This window comes from Dipodomys ordii, unplaced genomic scaffold (genome assembly GCF_000151885.1).
Source record: "Dipodomys ordii isolate 6190 unplaced genomic scaffold, Dord_2.0 Scaffold85, whole genome shotgun sequence".
Lineage (NCBI taxonomy): Eukaryota > Metazoa > Chordata > Mammalia > Rodentia > Heteromyidae > Dipodomys > Dipodomys ordii.
The window spans coordinates 5500274-5524320 of NW_012267301.1; the positions used below are offsets into that span (position 1 = coordinate 5500274).

The 24047-nt window shown below is 43.5% G+C and overlaps 1 protein-coding gene across 1 annotated transcript in view; it reads left to right on the top strand.

Annotated features, from left to right (window-relative positions):
* Positions 1–24047, top strand: part of Dpysl3 (dihydropyrimidinase-like 3) — a 115752-nt gene that overhangs the window by 74673 nt on the left and 17032 nt on the right. The window contains exons 2-8 of the mRNA XM_013025580.1: positions 3201–3289; positions 7163–7347; positions 10062–10226; positions 13603–13664; positions 14502–14582; positions 18943–19011; positions 23408–23528. Of these exons, the coding sequence (XP_012881034.1) occupies positions 3201–3289; positions 7163–7347; positions 10062–10226; positions 13603–13664; positions 14502–14582; positions 18943–19011; positions 23408–23528 (772 nt within the window). The remainder of the gene's footprint in view (positions 1–3200; positions 3290–7162; positions 7348–10061; positions 10227–13602; positions 13665–14501; positions 14583–18942; positions 19012–23407; positions 23529–24047) is intronic.

Here is a 24047-nt window from a genome sequence, read left to right on the forward strand (position 1 = left end):
TAGATAAAGAACATCAGAAAGGCAGTGAGCTATGAGTGGGAACTCTTGGAGGTTACCAAGATTGTTCCATTGTGAAGTTCCTGTAGGAACTCCAAAGGACGGTGGTTTCTGGTACTGGTCTGTGACTTGCTGCTGGGCTGGCTGCTGGCTACTTAAGAGCCATGAATGGATCTTACAAAATACAGATTTGATGGAAGAGAGTAGGAGCTGAGAATGGATATTTTTCTAAAGTCCATACTAGTTTGGAAACACAGACACATAGACAGAATGGTTTCCTGTAATTTTTCAGTACAGTTAAAACACATAATATTTGTCTGAAATTGGCTTCTCTTGTTCAACATGATGATCTCCAATTTCATTCATTTTCCTGTAGACAACATAATTTCATTCTTTTTATAATGGTTCGTTGTCATGTAGCCTTTATTTGTTCATTAGTGTTTTACTGATTTCATTGCTTGGCTATAGTGATTGTTATAGAGAGATGTTAAAAGGGAAGAGGGAAAAGAGAAAGTAATGAGAAGTGAAAATAATCAGAGTACATTATAGCTGCATGAAAATAGCATACTGAAAACCACTAATACTATTTGTAAGAGGGGAAAAAGAGAGGACAAAGAAAGACAAGAGGTGATTTTTTTATTTTCATTTTTAAAATTTCTTTTGGTTGCACAAGTATGTTGCCAAATAACATGTCCACTTATGTATCCAATGCTTTTTGATCAGATTCATCGAAGAGGTGAATATGACCAAAGTATATTTTATGTTAGCATGGAAATGTTATATTGAAATCTCTTTGTATAATTTATACTAATAAAAAATCACCCAAAGCAGAACAAGACTTTAAATAATAGTAGATGCTTTCTTTTTTTTCCTGCACTATACGAGGGCTTGAACTCAGGACCATTTGCTTGCTTAGCTTGCTTAGCTTTTCAGCTGGTGCTCTACCACTTGAACCACACTTCTGGTCCCATTTTTTGCTACTTATTCTGGAGAAAAAAAAATCAAAGGGCTTTTCTATCTCAGCTTGTCTTGAACTTTAATCCTCAGATCTTCTTCTCCTGAGTTGCTAGGATTTTAAGTATGAACCATAGGTGTATCTTGTCTATTTCCATTCTTAAAAATCAAATTTTAGCCAGGCTTTAGTGACTTATGCTTGAAATCCTAGCTATTTTGGAGTCAGAGAAGAGTAGGAACACAATTGGATGCCAGCCTGACAAGAATAATTCCCAAGAGCCCTGTATTTTTTTTTTTTAAGAAATCCTCTCCCTTGACAATATGGCATGATGAAATTCTTATTATCATGCAATCCTTTGAAAGCAGCAAAAGCTAAGGGGTAATTTCCTTTATCCCACATGGGCCCTGCCTCCACCACCACCATTTTCTGACTCTGTTCACATCCATTTATTTCTGATGAAGAAGTCTGCTGTGCATGGGGCTTCCTTCTTCATAAAAGTATGCCTCTTGGAAAGCTATATTCTTAAACAGCAGTCAGGGAAGGTATGTGAAAGGCATGGTGGTGTTGACTGGTTCTGACTATGAAGTCTTCTGATCCCTTGAACACGGCAGTCAAACCACAATAGTGCCATCCAGAGCGGCCTTTTCTACACAGACTGTCACCGCTCTAATTATCATTCTTCACTGGGTCTCAGTGTATTTTCATCCAAACCGAAGTATTACCAAGCACAGCATCAGCAGCCTCCCTGCCTCCGCAGCCTCGACTCATGCTCCTTTCCTTGTTGAACCCCAAACTCCTCCACATTGGCCTCTCTCAGTTTTCAAAGAAGCAAAATGTGTTCCTACCTCAGGGCTCTGCAGCTGCCATTTCTTCTGGGTGCACTTGTACACCTCCACCCCCACAGAAATGGCTTTGCCCTGAAAAGATCCTTTGTGGCTCCTGTATGACAATCATCTTCTCTTTCTCCTATACTCTGACACACAGAACAAGTTTACATGGTTTGGTTTTGTTTCCTCCCTCTTCCTCTCACTCCTTCCCTTCCCTTCCCTTCCCTTGCCTTCCCTTGCCTTCCCTTGCCTTGCCTTGCCTTGCCTTCCCTTCACTTGCCTTCCCTTCCCTTCCCTTCCCTTGCCTTTCTGCTCCTTCCTTGTAAATAATGAATCATTGGTTGTTGCATTAGTGGATGGATGGAGACCATAATGTGCCTAGTTTTGCTACCCACTGTAGCTGGATGACAGTGAATCCAAGTATTCTCACTGAGATGGAGTTTTAAGCATTTTTCTGCCCAAGTTGGCCTCCAATGCTATATTCCTAATTCAGATATTCTATGTAGCTAGAACATACCACCTAGCAGAAGGAATGTGTGAGAAAGGGTCTTGTGAACTTTTTTTGCTCAGGCTGGTTCAAACCTTGGTTTTTCTAATCTCAGCCTTTGACAAAGGTAGGATTATGAGCTACTGTGCCTAGCCAATCTGCCTCTTTATTCGTGCAGTAGCTCCACTGATCTAGGATCTTGGAAATCTTTTTCTTTCCCCAAACTCTACAAGACTTCATCTTTCAAGGCATTAATGGATTCCCTAGTCCAAGCCCCATTCATTTAATGAAATCTGTGATCTTTAGAGCAGACACTGATTTGTTCCTCTTGTGGCATATACAACATACATATTTTTTGTTAACAACCTTCAGGTAGATTTTCATTGTTTCCAGTTAAATCCATTGTCAAAATTTCATCTGTTAAAATTTCTTGAAAAGCTCTTTTTTCTCTTAATGAAAGTAATGAAGAAATGCATTTAGCAAATGTGAGAAGTATTGAGTATAGTAGTAATACATTAACTTGAAGAATTTCTCACCCTGATTTAAATTCTATAGTTTGTCTTTTTTTCCATCTGGTGATTTGCTTACACCTTTTGCAACATTGTGTAATATATACTACATATATGTTTTACATGTTACATATATATCCTAAATGTATTAACCTAATATGAGCTAAACATATTATTCTTATAAAAGCCTGTGCCTATGATAGATTGCAGAAGTAAGAAGTGAAACAGTGTACCTATTTGAATTAAGGACAAAGATATCTGCATTTTTAACAAAGGCAACTGGTTCCTATGCCAAGTGCATGAAGCACGTAGTTGTCTTTATTAATGTGTCTGTGCTAGATATGAACAGCAGAAAGCTTGGCTGCACCTTGGCCGGTCATTCTTCTCTATGCGTGACCGTAATTCCTGTTTTCTTTCTTTTCCAGAGTGACCGTCTCCTCATCAAGGGAGGCAGAATTGTCAACGATGACCAGTCCTTTTATGCTGATATTTACATGGAGGATGGCTTGATAAAGTATGTATTTGGAACCTTTCTCTTTCCTGTTTTTACTTCTTCTACATTAGGGATCTAGAGAGAAGCCTGGATTGTGTGAAAGAAGTGGAAAGCCTGAACTCAGTCAAGAGAATGATGCTGAGGCCCCTTTGTGCCAGTGTATTGATGGCCTTTCCATGGGGCTGGACAATGAATGACATATCCACTGACCTTAAGGATATTGACAAACATACACAAATTACAGTACCATAAAAACAACAAGACATGTGTCAAAGGTATCAAAAGAGTTGAAAACAGGATATATGATTTCAAAATAGAAAGAAAGCCATTTACAAGTAAGGCTTAGACTAGAAAAGGTATTTAAAATGGACCTTGGAAAAAGGGTAAGGACTAGAAGGACAGGGCAAGATCAGACATGCATGGTTTCCAAACGGATCCACCAGGGATGCATGATTTCTTTATGAAATGGTTTGCCTCTAAGAGGCACTGATGGTTACTTACATAGTGAATCTCAAGAGAGGATTTGTTTCACAGAGTTTCTAAAATCATGTATAACAAGTTGCACCATCACATAGATAAAATGGCTTGGGATCTGGGGTATCTAATGCATTCTCTTAACCCTCTTGGAAGTCATGGTTTGATTTTAATATTGTTCAGCTTCATTGGCTATTTTGAGATTCTAGCTATAAAAATTCTTTTTGCTTATATTGGAAAACATGGCTAACATATAATTTTCTATAGGCATATGTTCTTTATAGGGTCCCAAGTATCCCCATTCATGTTCTCAGGCTATTGTGTATAGCCATTCTGATACAGCTAGCCCCCTTTGAGAGCAAGGACCATATCTTCTGCCTCTCTATATCCCTAGCACATAACGCACATGGATTTGATAAGAGCTATCTTTCACTGAGTGCATGCCAGACATTGTATTAAACATTTCCATGCTTTATCTCAATTAATCTCCCAGCAACCTTGTGAAATATGTACTACTCTTACTCTCTTTTCTCAGATGAGGTGGAGGAGACACACAAAGAATAGAGAAATTAGTAATGGTGAGCATATTAATAAGACATGTGAAATGAAGAATGAGTGAATGAGCAAATTGAAGAGCACAGATATTCCTTCATAGCTTTCTTGCCAATTTACATCATTAATTTTCCATATCAATAGTAGGAGAAATAAAAATAATAAGTAAGTCAAACCATATAATACAATAATTTATTCAAGCCACAATCGTATGTATACTTTTCTATTGCTGAAAGTGCTTATATCTCATTGGAAATATAAGTTCCTTCACTCAGGGACTTGAATAATAGATTTTTTTAAAGTACCTATTACTTCCTTTTAGTTCCTGAGCTCATGACAGTCACCACTGTTGAGCACAGAACTGGTGTTATCATCAATGCAGGAGCCATCTCACACAGAGCTCCAGCCAGGCAGCCACTCACAGTGGAGTATATGAGATGAATCTTTTTGCCATGCTTATTAGAAGGACTGGAAGTATGTGTACCAAGAATGTTATAGACAACAATTTCCATCCATTTTCTCTACTGATGGTGCGGAGAAACTTGGGTAAACATGATTGTCACCAAATCCTCATGTTTTATGTATGTTCCCAACTCACAGAGCATTAAAACAGAAACACCTCCTCCAATTATTCCACAAGTTGGCTTGTCTGTGCACACTTACAAAGTGCTTTCTATGTTGAAGGAGCTCTCGAAGGCAGCAGGCACTGCCTAAGTCATCTTGCTTTCTGAGGGAACTTCCAGTCTCTTAGAAGAATGAAGGTGTCTGTTTATGTACAAAGGGCCTGATGTTATCCAAGCATAGCGATAGGTTAAATTCAGAGGAGGGAGAGGACTGGTTATTAATTATTGTAACAGTTATTGTTTATTAAATACTAGTGTGCCTAGCAATATTCTGTGGGTTTAACATAGGTTACATGTGATCTACACAAGTCTATAGAGGAGCACTTATTACATTTCACAGATGAAAGCATTGAGAGCTGTTGAGGTGAGGTAAGTGGGTATAGTCATATGGGAAGTGATAGCAGAGCCAAAGTTGTTCATCTAGGTAGCTTAAATGCCTAGAACTACTGCACTCTTCAGTACTAGACGTGGCTACCAGCAGCAGGGTGATGAAGGGAGGAGATGGAATGTGATTCTTCAAGGCTGAAGGGTTGAGGTGGCCTCGATGGGTGTGGAGAAGAAAAGGGAAAAGCATTTCTTTTTCAGACTTGGTGCTTAGGCCAGTTTTCAGAATAAAGGAAGCATGTATTCTGCCAGGCATTTCTCCATGGCATTGGTTCTCTTAGAGGAAAAACAGCAAAAGTTAAAAAAAAATTTCTGAACAGAGCTGGCCAGTATCTGGAGAGTTGGCCAGATTAGAGTTCCGATCAGCAGCTAGATTTTTTCCACAGCATGTTTTGAATAGTGGTATCCTGGAATGGTTCTGTGGTGATGTGGTGAAGTTGAACTCTTTGAGATGTCAGTTTCGTTTCCGAACTTAAGAGTTCAGGAGGCCTGTGGTAGACTTTTTACTTCTCCAAGAGAAATCGTTCTGGCTGACTGCATACAGGAGGAGAAAATACCTATACCACTGGCAGTAGGAGATATGTAGAAGTGCATATGAAATCCATGAAGACAGGATGATGAGCTATTTAAAGTAGAGAGATGAAATCACCTAAAAACAAAGGGGCATTGGGTGAGCTGTAAGTAACATCACTCAGGGGAAATTGAATATTTCTTTGGGAGGTCTGCCTTTGAGATATTTGTTGGCTGGCTCCTCTCCTAAGCTGCACCTAACTTCCTTGAAGGGCTCAGAAACTTCCAGACAGTGTCTTGAGGAGTTTGTTATCATCACCACCCTTTACTTGAAGCTTCTCCTGAGATGCTGACCACATGAGAAACAGATCCAAAGGCATCTTCACCTTTGCTTTCTCCATGCAAATCTGCTGTGAGACATGGCTGACTGATAAACTTGGGGGAGGGGGGAGCTGGGAGTGAAGACTGAAGTGGAAATTGTCCCAGAGTGCTTTTGTTAGGAGAGTGAATGATCTGCTTTAATGATGATGATGATTATTATTATTATTATTTGTGTGTGTGTGTGTGTGTGTGTGTGTGTATGTGCTGGTCCTAGGGCTTGAACTCAGGGCCTGGGTGCCATTCTTATGTTTTGTTTTTTTTCTTAAGGCTAGCACCTTACCACTTGAGCCACAGCTCCACTTCCAGCTGTTTTGGGTGGTTAACTAGAAATAAGAGTCTCACAGACTTTCCTACCCAGGCTGGCTTCAAGCTACAATCCTCAGATCTCAGCTTCCTGAGTAGCTTGGATTACAGGTGTAAGCCACTGGTGCCTAGAAATTAAAAACATAATTAAACACACACACTATATTGTAGACATCTTCAAACCACAGGTTATACCAGGAAGCCAGGACCCACATCCCGTATAAGAGCATTTGCATCAAAACAAAATCCATACATGTACCTATTTTGTTGGTGGTAGTTTTAGGGCTTGAACTCAGGGCCTGGGCATTATCCCTGAGCATTTTGGAGCCTCTTTGTGCTCAAGGCTAGTGCTCTACCCCTGGAGCCACAACTCCACTTCTGATTTTTGAATGGCTAATTGGAGATAAGAGTTTCATTAAGACTTTTCTGCCTGGGCTAGCTTTGAACCACGATGCTCAGATCTCAGCCTCCTGAGTAGCTAGGATTATAGGCGTGAGCCACCAGCGCCCAGCATACACATACCTTTGTTTAAAGATTGCAGGACATGTGAGTACATTGAGGACATTGTGGAATACCTTAAATATTGCCATGTTTGAAACCCTTATAATACTATATTTGTCCGTGAAGTTATTCTTTCTGATTGTCAGCTCTTTCATTGTCTCACCAGGCAAATTGGAGACAACCTGATTGTCCCTGGAGGCGTGAAGACCATAGAGGCCAATGGGAAGATGGTGATCCCTGGAGGCATTGATGTGCACACTCATTTCCAGATGCCCTACAAGGGGATGACCACAGTGGATGACTTCTTCCAGGGCACAAAGGCTGCCCTCGCGGGTGGCACTACCATGATCAGTAAGTCCTCAGGCCTTACACACCCCTGATGCACAGAGTGCATGACCACCCTGCCAACCTCAGTGGTGTCAGTGTTACCTTGTATACTTCTCTCATCTTTCTGATAAGATCTCTGAAAAAGCAGGTGGTTCTGAGGAAGTGGATCGCTCCTGGCAGCTGCATGGAGGACATCCACAAGGCTTGTAGCCAGGAAAGCAGCCAAGAGAGAAACAAAAAGTCACAGAGGATAATAATGGAGGCTTGTGGTCCTTAGGAAATTAGTGGGGCTAATGTAAATTGGTGCTATTTGGTTTGCCCTGTATTTTGACCAATTTGTATCTTGAAGATTAGGCAATCTGTGAGAGTGGTTTGTTCTTAATTTTTTTTTAACTTTTGTTTTGTTTCTGGTAACTTGTAATTCCAGAGAAACGTAAGATGTTGCATGCAGTTGGATTTCTGACCCATTAGCATTCCAGAGCAGTCTTTTCAGTCCTGGAGGAATCTCAATGGATTGAGTCTTAGTCCAACTCTGGCCTCAAGCTTGGTTAGTTAGAGCACTGTTTATTTAACACACACACACAACACACACATACACACACACACACACATTAAGAAAGAGACAAAGAGAGAAAAGCCTGGGCCATATAATCCCTGTCTTGTCTTTCCTTTTGACTGGAGCATTACCAGGATTTAAGCTTCAGGTAGGTGGCTACAAAAGGCCTGGTAAACTGTATGAAGGCCTTGAAAGGTATAGTCCGGGGAAGCCAAAGCTTTTCTCCAGCTGATAGAAGGAAGACAGCTGACTTCTCAACAGCTGCCATTTTGTTCTGTGGCCTCCTGTGTTTGCATTCCCATAGGTGCACTTGAGGTGTCCTTGACAGAAAGAAGCTGAGGAAATCAATGACCTTGGCTGGGCTGGTTGCCATCTGGGATGGGTATAGATTCCTTGAGATGCATGCTATGCTTGGTGTTGTGGGTTGAGCAGGAGAAAGCAGAGATCCAGTGACAAGAAGGGGTCACAGTAGTGTTTGTGTCCTTGGCATATAATTTAAGAATCCCAGATACTCAAAAAGAAGTGAAGCCTTGCAGTCTCACATCACTGATATTTTTCCATCTTGAAGAAGGATTATAATATTTGTTCTCTTTGTTAGCTTAATGTTTTACTAAACTATATGCCATGGATATCTTTTCTCTGATTTATTTTTATCTTACCACCTTCCAAACAGATTCCTAGTGATTGTTTTTGTTTGTTTGTGTTTGTTCCAATACTGAGACTTGAACTCAGAGTGAGGGCATTCTCGTTAGCTTTGTCACTCAAGGCTAGCACGCTGTCACTTGAGTCACACCTCAAGTGGACTTTGCTGCCTAGGCTGGCTGCAAACTGCTAGTCCTCATATCTCAGCCTCCTGAGTTAGGATTATAGGTGTGAGCCATTGGCACCTGGTTATTTAGTCATTGTTTTATGAAGACATCACAGCTTACATATTTAACCAATTTCTCTGTTATTATTGAGTTAGGTATGGAACATGTTTTTGTTTGTTTTTCTACTGGTATAGGAGTTTGAACTAAGGACTCCATACTTGTTTTCTTAACTGGCACTGTACTGCTTGAGCTGGTGAAAACTTGTCTGTCTGTAGTCTGATTTTTGTTGTTGTTGTAGAGCTTGCACTCAAGGCCTGGGCCCTGTTCTTGAGCTCTAGCACCATAGGCTAATGCTCTACCACTTTGAGCCACAGAGTCAATTCCAGTTTTCTGGGGGTTAATTGTAAATAAGAGTCTCATGGACTTTTCTGCCTGGGCTGTCTTGGAACCATGACCCTCAGATCTCAGCCTCCTGAGTAGCTAGGATTACAGGCATGAGCCACCAGTGCCTGGCTAGTGTGACATTTTGCAGGTTATTTGGGAAATGGAGTTTCACAGACTTTATACCCAAGCTGACTTTGAATCACGATCCTCCAGGTTTCAGCCACCTGAGCAGCTAGGTTTATAGACATGAACCGTTAATGTTTTTAATATAAATTTCAAAGTTTTTCTCAGGTAAGTCACCTCAACTCATGTTTTGTCTTAGCTATTTAGAAAGCACTATAGGAGGGTAACTTTTGCTTTATGATTCCTAACTATAGATGTGATTATTTTTTAAATATTATCCTCAGTAACAAGAGACACAATACGTTTAGGCCTTAGAGCAACCCGATTCTTGCCAGAAAGCTCACATGGCACTGAAATCTTTGTCCTGGGTGTCAGATTCAGTTACCTGGTGTCAGCTTTTTCTGAATCATTATGCAGTAGAACTCCAGTCTCCTCTGCCTGGCATAGCTATAAACTGCTTTTTCCTCCTTGGGAAGAGAGACCAACTATTACCATAAGCAGTGACTCAGCCCTACCAGGTCACTGATGGCTGACAACTTCTGTGCACAGACTGTATGCCAGCCATCAGGGACAGCTTTCTATGTACATTCCCTCATGAATCTTGCAGCCAACAGATCACACCCTGCTTGGCACCTGCTTTTAGGAGAGGGAACTGAGGCTTAGAGAAACCAGTGATGTGTCCCAAATCCCACAGCCGAGAGGACATGTAAATCCTCAGTGCCCGTCAGCGACCAGAAACACTTTCTAGGTTTAATTTCCTGCTCAGAACACAGAGAGTGTGCAGCCATAGCCAAGCAAGCAGGAGCAGGTCTGGGTAGGGGAATGAAGCCGTGTCTCAGTCATCCATCTCTGCCTCTGCCCTGCAGTTGATCACGTGGTACCCGAGCCTGAGTCCAGCCTGACCGAAGCCTATGAGAAGTGGCGCGAGTGGGCTGACAGCAAGAGCTGCTGCGACTACGCCTTGCACGTGGACATCACCCACTGGAATGACAGCGTCAAGCAGGAAGTGCAGAGCCTCATCAAGGACAAAGGTGAGCATCTGCCTCCCCCAACCTTGTTTCTCCTTGCCTGTCCACCACACCATCAGCTCCCCTTTCAGCTTCCCCTCCCCCGACCTGTTTTTGTTTCTTTCTTGGTTTTGTTTCTGAGACAGGGTCAAAATGTGGAGCCCACGCTAGTTTCCAACTCATGATCTTCCAAGCCTCAGTCTCCCATGGCTGAGATTGCAAGTGTGAGTCACCACGTCCAGCTTGAATCATTTCCCCTGGCGTATAGTCTGAAACTTGAAGTGTTAGGGGTTCCATTTCATTCCAGGCACTTCATTTATGCAGACTGACTGCCTTCTTACAGGATCCTCAGGAGACAGCAATGGTTAGTCATACTATGCAGATGAGACTCGGAGGGTCAGAATAAGCCCAAGCAGAGTCACTTGGCAGCAGATCTGTCCAACGCTAGTGTATTTTGCTGGTGCACAGTACGGCCCATTTGACAGAGGAAGAAGCTTAGGTTAGGAAAAGTTAACTTTTCATAGGTACAGTGATGTGGCTGGCAACATGAGATTAGAAATGTCTAATTCCTGACTTTCTTACTTCTGAAATCAAACCATTACTGTTTCTTTTCATAACAAAAGGCATCCTTAGCAAAGACTCAGATATTCCCAGGAGCAAAGGTGTATTGGTACCCAGGCCTGCAGATCAGCATGTGAAAATGAGTGACTTTATGGGGTAGAGGCCTCTTGCTAAGAGCATGATTTCTGCCTCATTATCTTCTTAGATTTGCCTGTTCTCTAGCCCTTTCTTTGTTCCAATCACATACTCTCTTAGCCCATACCCCCTCTTTCCTTATGCATGCAATATTTGTACCCTGTGCTCTACACTGTAATGGGCCCTGGGGACTGAGTCTGTTGGGTGTCTCAGGTAAAAGGAAGCTGTCCCAAGAAGAGCAGCAGAATGAATGTCACAGATGAAAAGAGCTGTTATCTAGCAGTCTAGACTAAATGCTTGGGGAATCTGCCCAGCAGTGAGTGCCTGGGCCGCAGGGGAAAGGCTGGTCCCCCGCAGGATGTGTTTGGCTTTCCATACCCCACGAGTCCTGACTGATCATTGCTCACCTGGAATATGAGATAAGATTCCTCTCTTCTGTATCTCCTTTTACTGGGGACATCTCAAATGGGGTGGAAAATTGAATTGCTTTCACAGCCACGTAGAGCCTGGGTCATTCCAGGGATGACAAAGAGGCTTTTGGGAAGAAGTGGGGGGAAACTGCCCTGAGTTGAACCACTCACTCTGGGTAGAAATGGTTTCAAATTATAATGCACTTCTGGCCTGGAACATTGTGGGCTGAGACGGCTCTAATGGTTGGAGACCAAAATTGTCTTCTTTTCCTCAAAATGATTCCATTCCCCGGTCCCACCTATTTATTTTGGGTGAAAATTAAATAGCTCTATTCTCATAAACCCTGATGGTTTAGGTATTTAAGTATAAGCAGAATAATTTTATTTAAATGGAAGAAGCATTCTTTAAACAGCATGTAGAGCTTGGTGCCCTTTTATTACAAAAATCATAAAAAAGATTGCTGGGTTAATATGCCCAAATATGACTTTGGACTAAAGTTAAACTGAACAAATGCTAGAGAATGAGAGGAAAGATAGTTTATTTACTATAATGATGATATATGTAGTCAAAAATACAGATTCAGTGACAAAAAAGATGTCAGAATCTGCTGAGTCTCTGAAACATTTTTTTTTGTCAGTAGTGAGGTTGGGGCTCTTGCTTGATAGGCAGGTGCTCTACTGTGTGAACCACACCCCTAGTGCAGTTATTTCCCTCTCCCATCCCTGGCTACAAGTTACACAGGTCATTTTCCATATAGTGGATACTGAATAACATTTGTTCATCCTTCCTCCATCCCTTACAACACCCCTTAAAAAACAAAAACCCATAGCAAAAACAAACACTACCACCACCAACGACAAGAAGAATGATAACAACAACAACAACAGAAAAAAACAAAAACATGTTTCCCTTTCCTGGAATACAGACACAGTTTATAAAAATCCTACTTTTTTTTTTTTTTGGGTCCGGTCTTGGGGCCTGAACTCTGGGCCTGTGCGCTGTCCCTCAGCTCTTCAGCTCAAGGCTAGCGCTCTACCACTTGAGCCACAGCGCCACTTCCGGCTTTTTTCTTTTTGCTTATGTGGTGCTGAAGAATTGAGCCCAGGGCCTCAGGCATGCATGCAAGGCAAGTGGTCTACCATTGAGCCACCTTCCCAGCCCCTAAAAATCCTACTTTTTGGTCTGGGAATGTGGCTTAGTGGTAGAGCGCTTGCCTAGCATGCCTGAAGCCCTGGGTTTGATTCCTCAGTACCACATAACAGAAAAAACCAGAAGTGATGCTGTGGCTCAAGTGGTAGAGTGCTAGCCTTGAGCAAAAGAAGCTCAGGGTCAGGGCCCAAACCCTGAGTTCAAGCCCCAGGATTGGAAAAAATAATTTTTTTTTTAATTCGTACTTTTAGCTGAGCCCCGATGACACACACCTGTAATCCTTGCATTTCAAGGGGGTGTGATCTGGAGGATAGCAGCAGTTTTATATCAGCCTAGGGAAGAAAATGTCCATGAGACTCTATCCTCAGGGCTGGAGGCATGGCTTAAGTGGTAGAGCACCAGCCAAGCAAGCAAGCCAAGGGAAGTCAAGGTTCTTCAGTTCAAACACTTAGTCCTGCTGAAAGAAAAGAAAGCAAAAAAGAAAGAAAGAAAGAGAGAGAGAAAGAAAGAAAGAGAAAGAGAGAGAGGAAGGAGGGAAAGGAGGGAGGGAGGGAGGGAAGGGAGGAATGGAAAGTAGGAAGGGAAGCTTAGTTTTATTGCCTTCTTTTGCCTTTAAGAGAGTGACCCTGCACAAGTATAGTGTAGAAGAGCAGACAGTCATCAAATAGTGAAATAACCCCAACTGGGAGATGGAAACATGTCAGTCACCTAAGGTTCTAACAGCCCTGCTTTATGATGTCCCTTCATCCAGTGGTCACAACCACTCTATGAAGTGGGGAATCACTATTGTTCCATTTTCCAGCCACGGACATCAATGCCTGGGGAGGGTAAGTATCCCAAGCTCACTGTAGCTTGTGGCAGATCGGGGCGGCGCAGTCCCCAGTGTATCCACACAAACACTGTGCCAGGGTGACCAGGTCTTCTGGGAGGTGAGAAGAGCTCACTGCGTGATAACATCACTTCACTTAGGAACTGTTGATCATGTAGGACATCAATAGGCACAATCCTGTGCCCAGTTAGGGACTTGGAAATTTCTGTTTTTCACTGACAGCCATCCTGCGGGGTAATGAAAGTGATAGCAAAGATGGAGTATGGAGTGGTAATGTTATTTTTCTTCTGTTTCCCTTCCTTTCCTGTCTTGCAGGAGTTAACTCCTTCATGGTGTACATGGCCTATAAGGATCTGTATCAAGTGTCCAACACAGAGGTAACAGTCCATTTGTTGTGGGGTTTGGGATATCTGGATGGGTTTCCTCTTGTGAATGACCTTGGCCCTTGTAACATGAGCCCCTGTGGCTGCTGTGGGAGAATTGCTGGGCCCGACTGCATCCCTGAGCCTTTGCTTTTCACACTGCACCGTTAATGAGGTAGTGGGCAGGGAGCCCATGCAAGGCAGACAAGGAGATAGAGTTTCTGGCCAGCTGCAGCTGGCAGAGGATAAGAGGAAGGTCATACCTGTATCTCCATCTACTGAACAAGTGCCAAATCCCATGTAAGTTTAGTGAGAGAGTAGGGTGCTCTGCCGTTACGTGGGGTGATGGTTCCAGATCGCCTCACACTCTCTCTTTGGATCATGATGACATGTTTTTGTTGAAGATAAATCTCAAGTTAGCAAAGGAATTTAAATTCCCATGCTTCTTGGTTTGGAGGTAAGGGAGACCTGCCTTGAACGGTTCAGAGATATGGGTGTTAGCCTTAGCCAGTCAGTCATGGCGTCCTGGATCACTTGTTGAGATTCTGACGCAGTGTCTTAGATCATGGGAAAAGGTTATATGAAAAATGTATGTCTGAGGCAGAAGCCAGGGGTTGGGCCACTGTACACCATCATCCTGTCTAGGAGATATGCCAAGTTCTTTACACAAACAGAATCTCCTAGAGTTTCTTTGGACCACACTCTCTTTTGGACATGCATCTTTGGGTCTGTATTTCAGCCCTCGTCTCTGATTTCATCTGGTTTATTATTCCACTTGGCTTTGGTATTTAGTCTTTAGGGGAGGTGCCTAAGAGGGACTGTGAAGGTGACAAAGATTCATTTCTATTTCAGCTCTATGAGGTCTTCACCTGCCTGGGAGAACTGGGAGCCATTGCTCAAGTCCATGCTGAGAATGGGGATATCATTGCCCAGGTAGTACCCCTCAGTGTGCTGTCTGCACAGGGCTGGGTCTCTCCCTCACTGCTGTGTCATTCCCTTACTGTCTCTTGAGCTCTTAATATATGCATCACTGTCATGAGTACTTTGTTAAACACTGAATCTCCCCTAAAGAACCCCATGAGTCAGGGGAAGAGGAACATAGGATGCAGTAAAGGGAAAGCTACGAGATCCTATGAAACACAAAGAGGTCTGGCCATCCTGGAAAATCACAAAGAATATCCCAGAAGAGGTGGCTTCTAAATGAGATCTCACAATGGAAGAATGTCCTACGTGACATTTCTGTTCTAAACCAAAACCCTAAGGCAGCATTTCTCAGAAGCCAGAAATCTGATCCAGGGCTGCAGAACTTATAGCCTTAGATAATAAAGACCAAAAGTCTTGTGGGGATTAGACATCCCACTGGTTTCCTAGAAATGGTGTTGAAAATGTGAAGGAAGTGATAAAGTGAGGCCCGAACTGACCCTTTGTAAGCAAGCAGAAATCTCCCAGGATACTTTATGGAATAGATGTTCAGATGTATCTTTGGCAGGATTTTGCTTATCTTAGACACAGTCAGCAAGGAGACTATCAGTAGAGATAGTACAATGATCTCCATCACACCTTCCTTCAAGGAGTGTACCCTGAGCATTTTGTACCAGGCACTATGCTGTTTATGTGGGCCCAGAGGGATGCATATCATATCTCACACATGCCTATGCTGTGCCTTCCATCAGAAGGTACCCAGGACTTGATGACAAGGGTCAAGTGGGGGTGTGGGAACACCATATAGGCTGACCCTCAACTCAGCCTCCTAATAATGAGGATCATTGGTGAGCACTTACTAGTCTGGGATAGACACTATCAAATACTCTAGCATATGTTCTTTGAGTCTTCTTCCAACCCTTTCAAGATGCCAGTATGAAGCCAGATGCCAGTAGCTCATGCCTGTATTTGTAGCTACTCAGGAGGCTGTGATCTAAGGATTGCAATTGAGAGTTAACCTCTAAATAATTACCAAACAAGAAAAAGAAAAACCAGAAATAGGGGCTGGGAAGGTGGCTCCGTGGTAGAGCACTTGCCTTGCATGCCTGAGGCCCTGGGTTCGATTCCTCAGTACCACATAAGCAAAAAGAAAAAAAGCTGGCAGTGGCACTGTGGCTCAAGTGGTAGAGCGCTAGCCTTGAGCTGAAGAGCTGAGGGACAGTGCCCAGGCCCAGAGTTCAGGCCCCACGACCAGATTCCCCCCCCAAAAAAAAACAGAAATAGAGGTGTGGCTCAAATGGTGTAGTGCTAGCCTTGAGTGAAACAGCTAAAGTATAAGCACTACAGCTGTGAGTTCAACTTCCAGTACACACACACACACACACACACACACACACACATACAAATTGATGTCATTATACTTCCCATTTTATAGATGAGAAACATCAAGGTTCAGAGGGATGAGATGTCCAGGGATCAAAGCAAACAATGGGGAGAAGCAGAACTTAGCCCTCAGATGATGTCCCTTGGTGGACACCTTTACCCAAAAGCAGTGTATCTGGAACCCCTTCCTCCTTTAGACTGATCATGCCCCCTAGCAAGGCCTCCCGGACTCCCCATCCATGCAAGACTCCAGCTGTTGTGATTTCAGACTCTGAATATTGTCTGGTGAGTGCAGGAAGTCAGCTAAGTGTATGCCGTTTTCTCTCACTTAAAAACAAGAAGGATACTTAGTCAAACCCCTGTCACACCTTCTTCCATGTCACTTCTCCCACACTCAGACATCATGAAACCTTTGTTCCATGGAGGGCCCAGTGGCCAGCTCCCAGGGGAAGGCACCCTGCTCTTGTTAGAACTGTCATCCCACCCCTCCTCCAAGTGTTCAATCAGCCGCTGCCCTGGAAAGAAAGCTCCCTGTTCCTTATGGACCCAGAGTTTCAGCTCTTAGTGCTTCTTCCCAGATCCTTTCCCCTGTGGCTCCTTAGTCCAGATGCTTCTCTCTTTCCCTTCCACCCCCATTCTTTCTGGCTACCTTGGGAAGATCTGTTCTCAGTCAAGGAAAGGATAAAGGCATGTTTCCATTTGGATGAGTTTCTTGGTGTGTTTATTAAACACAGCTTGAGCTGAAAGATTGTATCACATCATCTAAATGAAGGCAGCTGCTGTACTCTGCACTTTGGACTCAAAAGCAAAAAGAAGACATTTCCTCTGGTTACAAGCCAGGCCAATTTTCATTGAGTGTCCAGCATCTTTCACATTCATTTAAACAACTATGGAACACCTGTGATGGGCCAGCCCTTCAAGAGAAAAGTCAAAAAAGATGTGTGAAGCAAGCCCTGATTGGGCTATGACTCGTAACTGTGACATCATTGTTGCTCTGATGAGTGTCTCAGAATGCCCAGCATAGGTGGTGTCAGTGAGCACTGGCAGATGATCTTACAGCTGTGGGACCCTCTTAGAGCCACAGATGTTCGAAGAAAATGTGTAGTGCATTGGAGTCACCAGGTTTTCCCAAAGAGCTTCTGATTCCCTAGTTCAGTAGTAGAGTTCAGAAAAGTGTATTTGCAAAATGGATTTCTGTCAAATGTGTTTGGAGACCACTGCTTGAGCTAGCTTTGACCTGTGCATTACCCTGGCACAAGCAGACAGGATAGAGGAGCATGTTGTTTAAGACAGAAAATTCTTTAGTCGTAAATGTCAGCCCTTGGAGAGACTGACGCAATGAAGAGTGGACATTCGTCGAGTTTGGAGGAGATTTTATTGAGCTCGTGTTTCATTGCATTGGGGATGGTAAGAATAAAAAATGCAGGTGCTTTGGTTGAAAAACCAGCCTCTCTTTTTTGTGTGTTTTTACTTTCTTCAAGTATGTACCTTTTCACTTTCTTTTTTTTTTTTTTTGTCAGTCATGGGCCCGAACTCTGGGCCTGGGCGCTGTCCCTCAGCTCTTCAGCTCAAGGCTAGTGCTCTACCACTTGAGCCACAGAGCCACTTGTGGCTTTTTCTGCGTATGTGGTGCTGAGGAATTGAACCCAGGGCCTCATGCATGCAAGGCAAACACTCTACCACTGAGCCACCTTCCCAGCCCTGTCCTCCTTTTTTAGAAATCTGAAATATCAAATATCAAACAACAAAATCCCTAAAGAGTCTTCTTTTTCAGGTGGTACGAATACTTTTATGCTTCACATCCTAGTTGTAAAATGAATCAGATTTGTTTCATTCCTCTTCTTTCCTGTGTTCCCAGGTCACTGGACTGGGCTAGCTGGAGCAGAGATTTAACAATTTGTCTTAAGACACGTCAGGGTGAATGCCAGGAAATTTGTAGCTATGATGCTTTAGGCTGTCTGCCAGTGCCAGCTAACCCCTGTGTGTGCTCACTGCCCAGCCTCCTGCTTCTTCTGAAAGTAGTAAAGAAGTCTAAGGAAATTATCAACAAGCACAAGAGGCAGACTGTTCTTCTCCAATAGACTTTGGCCAAACACTAACTCAGGGAATGCTGTTGAGAGGCATTATTTAATTCACCAATTTAATTCAAAAGCTGTATAGGTTAAAAGCCTAAAAATCCAGAGAGACTTATTGAAATGTAGAGTGCTACAAGGTAATCTCTTATTTTTTCTAATTTGGTAGGCCAGAATAGAGCTAGAAATCTGCTTTGCTACTAAAACAGTTCAGGCAGACCAAACTTTGGGGGACCTGGCACTAACTATGAGCTCCCTGGGGTCAGAGGCATATTGCTTTAATTCAAGTGTTTAGCCCAGAGTCTGGTGTGATGTAGACATTCAGAGCATGTTGTGGAGTAGATGGGTTGAAGTACAAGCTAAACAACTGTATTTTCAGAGTTAGCTGGAAGAAATGAAAAATAAATGACCTGATATAACTTTTGATAGGTCATATAGTCATAAAGTGGATGCTCATCACTAAATGGATATTGGAACCAGACATTGTAATCCTGGCTATTCAGGAGGCTGAGATCTGAGGAACACAGTTCGAAACCATCCTGGGCAGAAAAGTTCATGAGACTCATTTATCTCTAAGCAGCAAAAAGCCAGAAGAGGTCATATGGCTCAAGTGATAGAGTACCACAACCTTGTAGGAACAAACTAAGTGAAAGTGTCCTGAGTATAAGCTCAAGTACTGATGCACACTATGCATATGTGCACATATGTGATTGCTCACACACACACATACACATACACAACTCAATACTTGGATGGTGTTTCTTTTAATAAAAGGAAAGCAGCATCTTTTTTCTTCTTCTTTTAGTCAAGATTGTACCCTTCATCACATCACCAAATAGAGAACTAATATATCTACTCAACAAGTAGGCCTTGGCTAAGCTTACTTAAGGAAATTTTCTATTTTGCTTTCTTTCTAGGAGCAATCCCGGATGTTGGAAATGGGAATAACTGGCCCAGAGGGCCATGTGCTGAGTAGACCAGAGGAGGTGAGTTGCAGGGGGAGAGGTGTGTTGTAGAGGGCAAGGGGGAGGTCAGGAGAGCAAAACCCTGATCATGGGAACTGCTGGTTTATTAACATCTTCGGATAGAATCTGCTTTTCAGAATCCTGGCCAACTAGCTATGGCGTGCCACTGACTCAAGTTACTTTTGAAATATGTCTATTTTGGCTCACTTCCCCAAGCCACATGCAAACACCAGGTATGAATAAACACTCCTGAAAGGGGCTGAGAACCTAAGAATGCTAGAGGGCACTGCTGTACCATTTATTTCGAAGATCACTTCTGGTCAGTATTTGCTTAAAGGCCTTTGAGACAATTGAAGAGGAATATAAAGGAGATACTTACTTCTGACCTTCCCAGTCCCTGATCTCTCTAAGGAAAGCATAGGAGGGAAGGGCACTTCACAGATTTTTTTCAGTAGGAGGGACACATTTGTAATTCCTTTCATAATCACTGTGAATCATGGAGACATTCCTCCTCTTTATGTCGTGCTCTGTTTTGAGTCTTACACAATCTTGGGCAAGTAGATAGGTGATAAAATTAGTATTGGTAGGCAAGGTGATGGTCATGGCAAGGGTTTCCAGTTTCGCACATGTACATGAGTAATGATGCATATCTGTGTTTAGCAGCTAATGAAGCAATGAAAGGTGGTTCGGCTGATGCCATGTCCGGGATGTCAGCAACTTAGCCTGCTGGCATCGGGCACAGAGCTGGCAATTGGTGCCCATATGGCTCTCCCAATTGGCTCTGGGAGAGAAGCCAAAGACTGACACTTGTAGTGAAACCCGGCCTTTGTGTCAGCAAAGCGAATCCAGTTTCTATCCATCATTTCAACGTTACAACAAATAGAATAAAAGCTTAGAACTAGAAGAGACTATATCCCATTGTCCATCTTTTCAGAACCTTAAAAAATGAAAATACAACAAGAATAGACAAAAGTATTCCTCTCACAAAGATCTAACACATTGTATATTCATCAGAAGCTCTCTTTTTTTTCTGTGATGTTTTTCCCGCCATTTGATTTAATCTATAAATGCGAGTGGCATTCTGTTTCCTTAATAATACCAGGTCCCCCTGTGCTCTGGTGGCTCACATCTATAATCCTAGTTACTCACAAGGTTGAGATTCTGAGAATTGCAGTTCAAAGCCAGCCTAAGCAGGAAAGTCTGTGAGACTCTTATCTCCACTTAACCACCAGAAAAGTAGAGCAGTGGCTCAAAGTGGTAGAGTGCTAGCCTAAAGCAAAAGAACTCAGAAATAGCACCTAGACCCTGAGTTTAAGCCCCATAGCTGTCTAATAACAACAACAATGACAACAACAACAATAATAATAATACCAGGTCTCTTTCTGTGGCACACTTACTCCTTTCATCATGCTAATTGCACATATGATCTCCCTTACCATTGCTGCCACCCAAGGTAGTGAACACTACTGTATAGGATCAACAATCACTGGAATCTGGGGCTGGAGGCATGGCACAAGGGTAGAGTGTCTGCCTAGCAAGTACAAGGCCTTGAGATCAGATCCCAGCTCTGAAGTTCAGAGACTTTAGACCACTGACCGGCTATGCTTGAAGGATTGACAAATCCTTAAGCAGTGTGAGCAGAGCAGAGCTGTCAGCACTGTTTGTGAAGCTATAAATATGGTCACTGGAGAGATGTGCTGGCAAAACTAGGCTCCTCACAAGCAGCCAGGGGATTTCAGAGCAAAATCTATTTTTGTTCTTTGGTTTGTTTTTTGTTTTCTCAACTTTTCTCTACCCTCATCACCTCAAACCTTCCCCCAGTTCCTATCTCCTTTTTAGTTAAAAGCTTCTGGGCCTGCAAATCTCTACAACCCTGCAAAGTCCTTTGGGGGTAAAAGTGGAGGGTGGTGTAACCTTCTAAAGATAGTCAAAGTGTGGAAAAACCTACTGTGTGGGACAGAATGAGATCCAAGGGGCCAGGACTGAGCTCATGGGGAAGCTGAAGTGGTCAGCAAAGGTGTGAAGGGAAAAGGGGAAGCCACCATCTTCCAGTGAACCAGAGGCTTTTCTTCCCACATATGCTGTTCAGACAGCGGAGTCCAAGGCATAGAGCATCTGCTCCAGGTTCTGCCATCTGGGTGCTTTATGGGGCAGCTGGGTTCACCTGCACCCAGGGGCCTCCAGGCCTGAGTCTACATGGATAAAGTCCTAGGGACACCAGCGGGGCAAATTCCTTGTGTCTGTCAGCTGAGCCATGTCCACTGCAGCAGTGGCTGGCTTGCGTGCTATATCTACCAGACATCTGCAAGTTATTTTGGGTACATTTGGAAGTGTTGGGCTGCACAGGCTTACCAGAAAGTCATATCCATACAGAGAGGAACTGGTGCTGATTGTGTGGAAAAATGCCATTGTCTCTGCTCCAGACTGAATTGGACTAACTCAGGCTGTGGTTAGTAACAGGCTCACACTGGCCAGAGACTGAAACAGACAAGCCAAGAGCCACCCTTCACAGGATATGGCCTTGTCCAAGGAGTGGGCTAACTGCTTGCTTAAGAGGATTAACTCAGCCTGGCGTTGGTGGCTCACGCCTGTAATCCTAGCTACTCAGGAGGCCGAGATCTGAGGATCGCAGTTCAAAGCCAGCCCGGGCAGGAGAGACCTTGAGACTCCTATCTCCAATAAACCACCAGAAAACCCGAAGTGGCGCTGTAGCTCAAGTGGTAGAGTGCTCGCCTTGAGCTGAAGAGCTGAGGGGCAGCGCCCAGGCCCAGAGTTCAAGCCCCACGACCGACAAAAAAAAAAAAAAAAAGAGGATTAACTCATTGAATGCTTACAACTGCCCAAGCTGTCCGATTCTGATTGCTCCCTCCCTTCTTCCCTTTCTCACTTCTTCACTCCCTTCCCCTTCCATTTTCTCTCCCTCCTTCCCTTCTTCTCTTCTCGTTCTCCTTCCTTCCTTTCTCCCTCTCCCTTTCTCTTTCCCTCTCTCTTTTTCTCCCTCCCCATCCACTTTCCCACTCCTCTCTCTCTTTCATGTGCATAAGTGCACAAGGTGCACACACACACACAAACACACACATTTTACATACAAGGAATCAGGAAGATTGTGTAACATACCTTACTTATCAATAACAGAACTTAACCCAACTTATAAGTAACAGAACCAGGACACAGACTCAGTCTAACTGAGGCAGCCTGAGACTCTACAATCCTACTTTTTAATAAAATAAGGGAAATCTCATTGCTTCTTACTCAGTGCAACGGGATCAGTTACATATTTCAAAGCATAAATTCTACACTAGAGTGAGATGAATAGATGTCTAAAAAAAGTAATATTCAGCCAGGCACCAGTGGCTCCTGCCTATAATCCTAACAACTTAGGAAGCTGAGATCTAAAGATCAAGATTTGAAGCCAGCCTGGGCACCAAAGTCCCTAAGATTCTTATCTCCAATGAATTACCAACAAAAGTCAGAAGTAGAGCTATGGCTCAAGTGCTAGAGAGCTAGCCCTGCGCAAAAAAGCTCAAGGACAGCACCCAGGCCCTGATTTCAAGCCCAGGACCAGCACACACACACATACACACACAATAATAGATAGATAGATCAATAAAAAGAGAAAGAAAGAAAGAGAGAGAGAGAGACAGAGAAAGAGACAGAGAGAGAGAGAGACAGAGACAGAGAGACAGAGAGAAGCCTGGGAACAGTTCTTATAAAAATGTCTCCCAGCTGGGCACCAGTGGCTCACGCCTGTAATCCTAGCTACTCAGGAGGCTGAGATCTGAGGATTGTGCTTCATTCAGCCTGGGCAGGAAAAGTTCTTGAGACTCTTATCTCCAATAAGCCACCAAAAAACCAGAAGTGGGGCTGTGGCTCAAGTGGTAGAGTGCTCGCCTTGAGCTGAAGAGCTGAGGGACAGCGCCCAGGCCCAGAGTTCAGGCCCCATGACTGACAAAAATAAAATGTTTCCCAGAATTAACCCATGCCTGACCATGAGCTGTACAGGGCAGGATTTGAGGAGCCATTATGCTTGACTGCTTTTCCTGGACCCAGTGTCACCATGATTTTGGTTCCTATAGAATCTTCCCTGAGCAAGTTGGAGAGCAGAGGCACACAGCCATGGTGAGACCCACAGGATGAGAGTGTAAGGGAACACTCGGCTGACAGCAAGTCAGCATCACAAGTGTGTCAGCCATTGCTCTGACAGCCCTTCACTGGACTTCTCTTATCTCTCTTTTTACCGGAGAGGCCAGCGGCCCTGAGAAGCTGAGTGACCCAGCAATGGTGGGTTTGAAATGGGGTCATGGCCATCTAACTGCATACGCACCAGGTGGATTTTTTTTCACCGTTTGTAGAGGCCAGGAAAGGCAAAGGTGAGGGGTTCGTACTTCTATTCACTCGTGGAAATTTGTTTCTACAGCTGGAAGCCGAGGCTGTGTTCCGAGCCATCACCATCGCCAGCCAAACCAACTGTCCACTCTACATCACAAAAGTCATGAGCAAGAGTGCAGCTGATCTCATCTCTCAAGCCAGGAAAAAAGGTGATTTGTATTCCCAGTCTCCCAGCCCCTGATGAATGGCATGGCCCCTTGGCTATCTCTGGTCATAGAAATAGTACCTATTCAGTTTTATTGCCCTGCTCTTTAGGAAATCTCAGTTCATACCAAAGGCTCTGAGGCTTTTCCCACCATGTGTGTAAGTGTACAGGCTCAGCTCAGGAAGGTGAAGTAGAGTGTATAACATGGCATGGATTCAATCATTTCTTTGGATCTCACGGGTCTCACTTTCTCATTTCAATCTGCACATTAGTTTGCATTATCTGGGTTTTGTAAATAGTCAAGATTATACATAAGTCCAAGGCCAACTCAGGTTGGCTTAAACAAGCAAACCAAAGTAAGTGATTGGTTATGGGTGTCTGTGGCATAGCTAGGTTGAGGGGTTTTATCAGTGGTATCAAGCCAGTGTCATTCTTCTTGCTTTCCTGGCTCTCTTTCCACCCTGACAACTTGCTGTTCCGTGTGAACGTGACAAGAACAGACACCAGAGGCCACCTGCTGTCC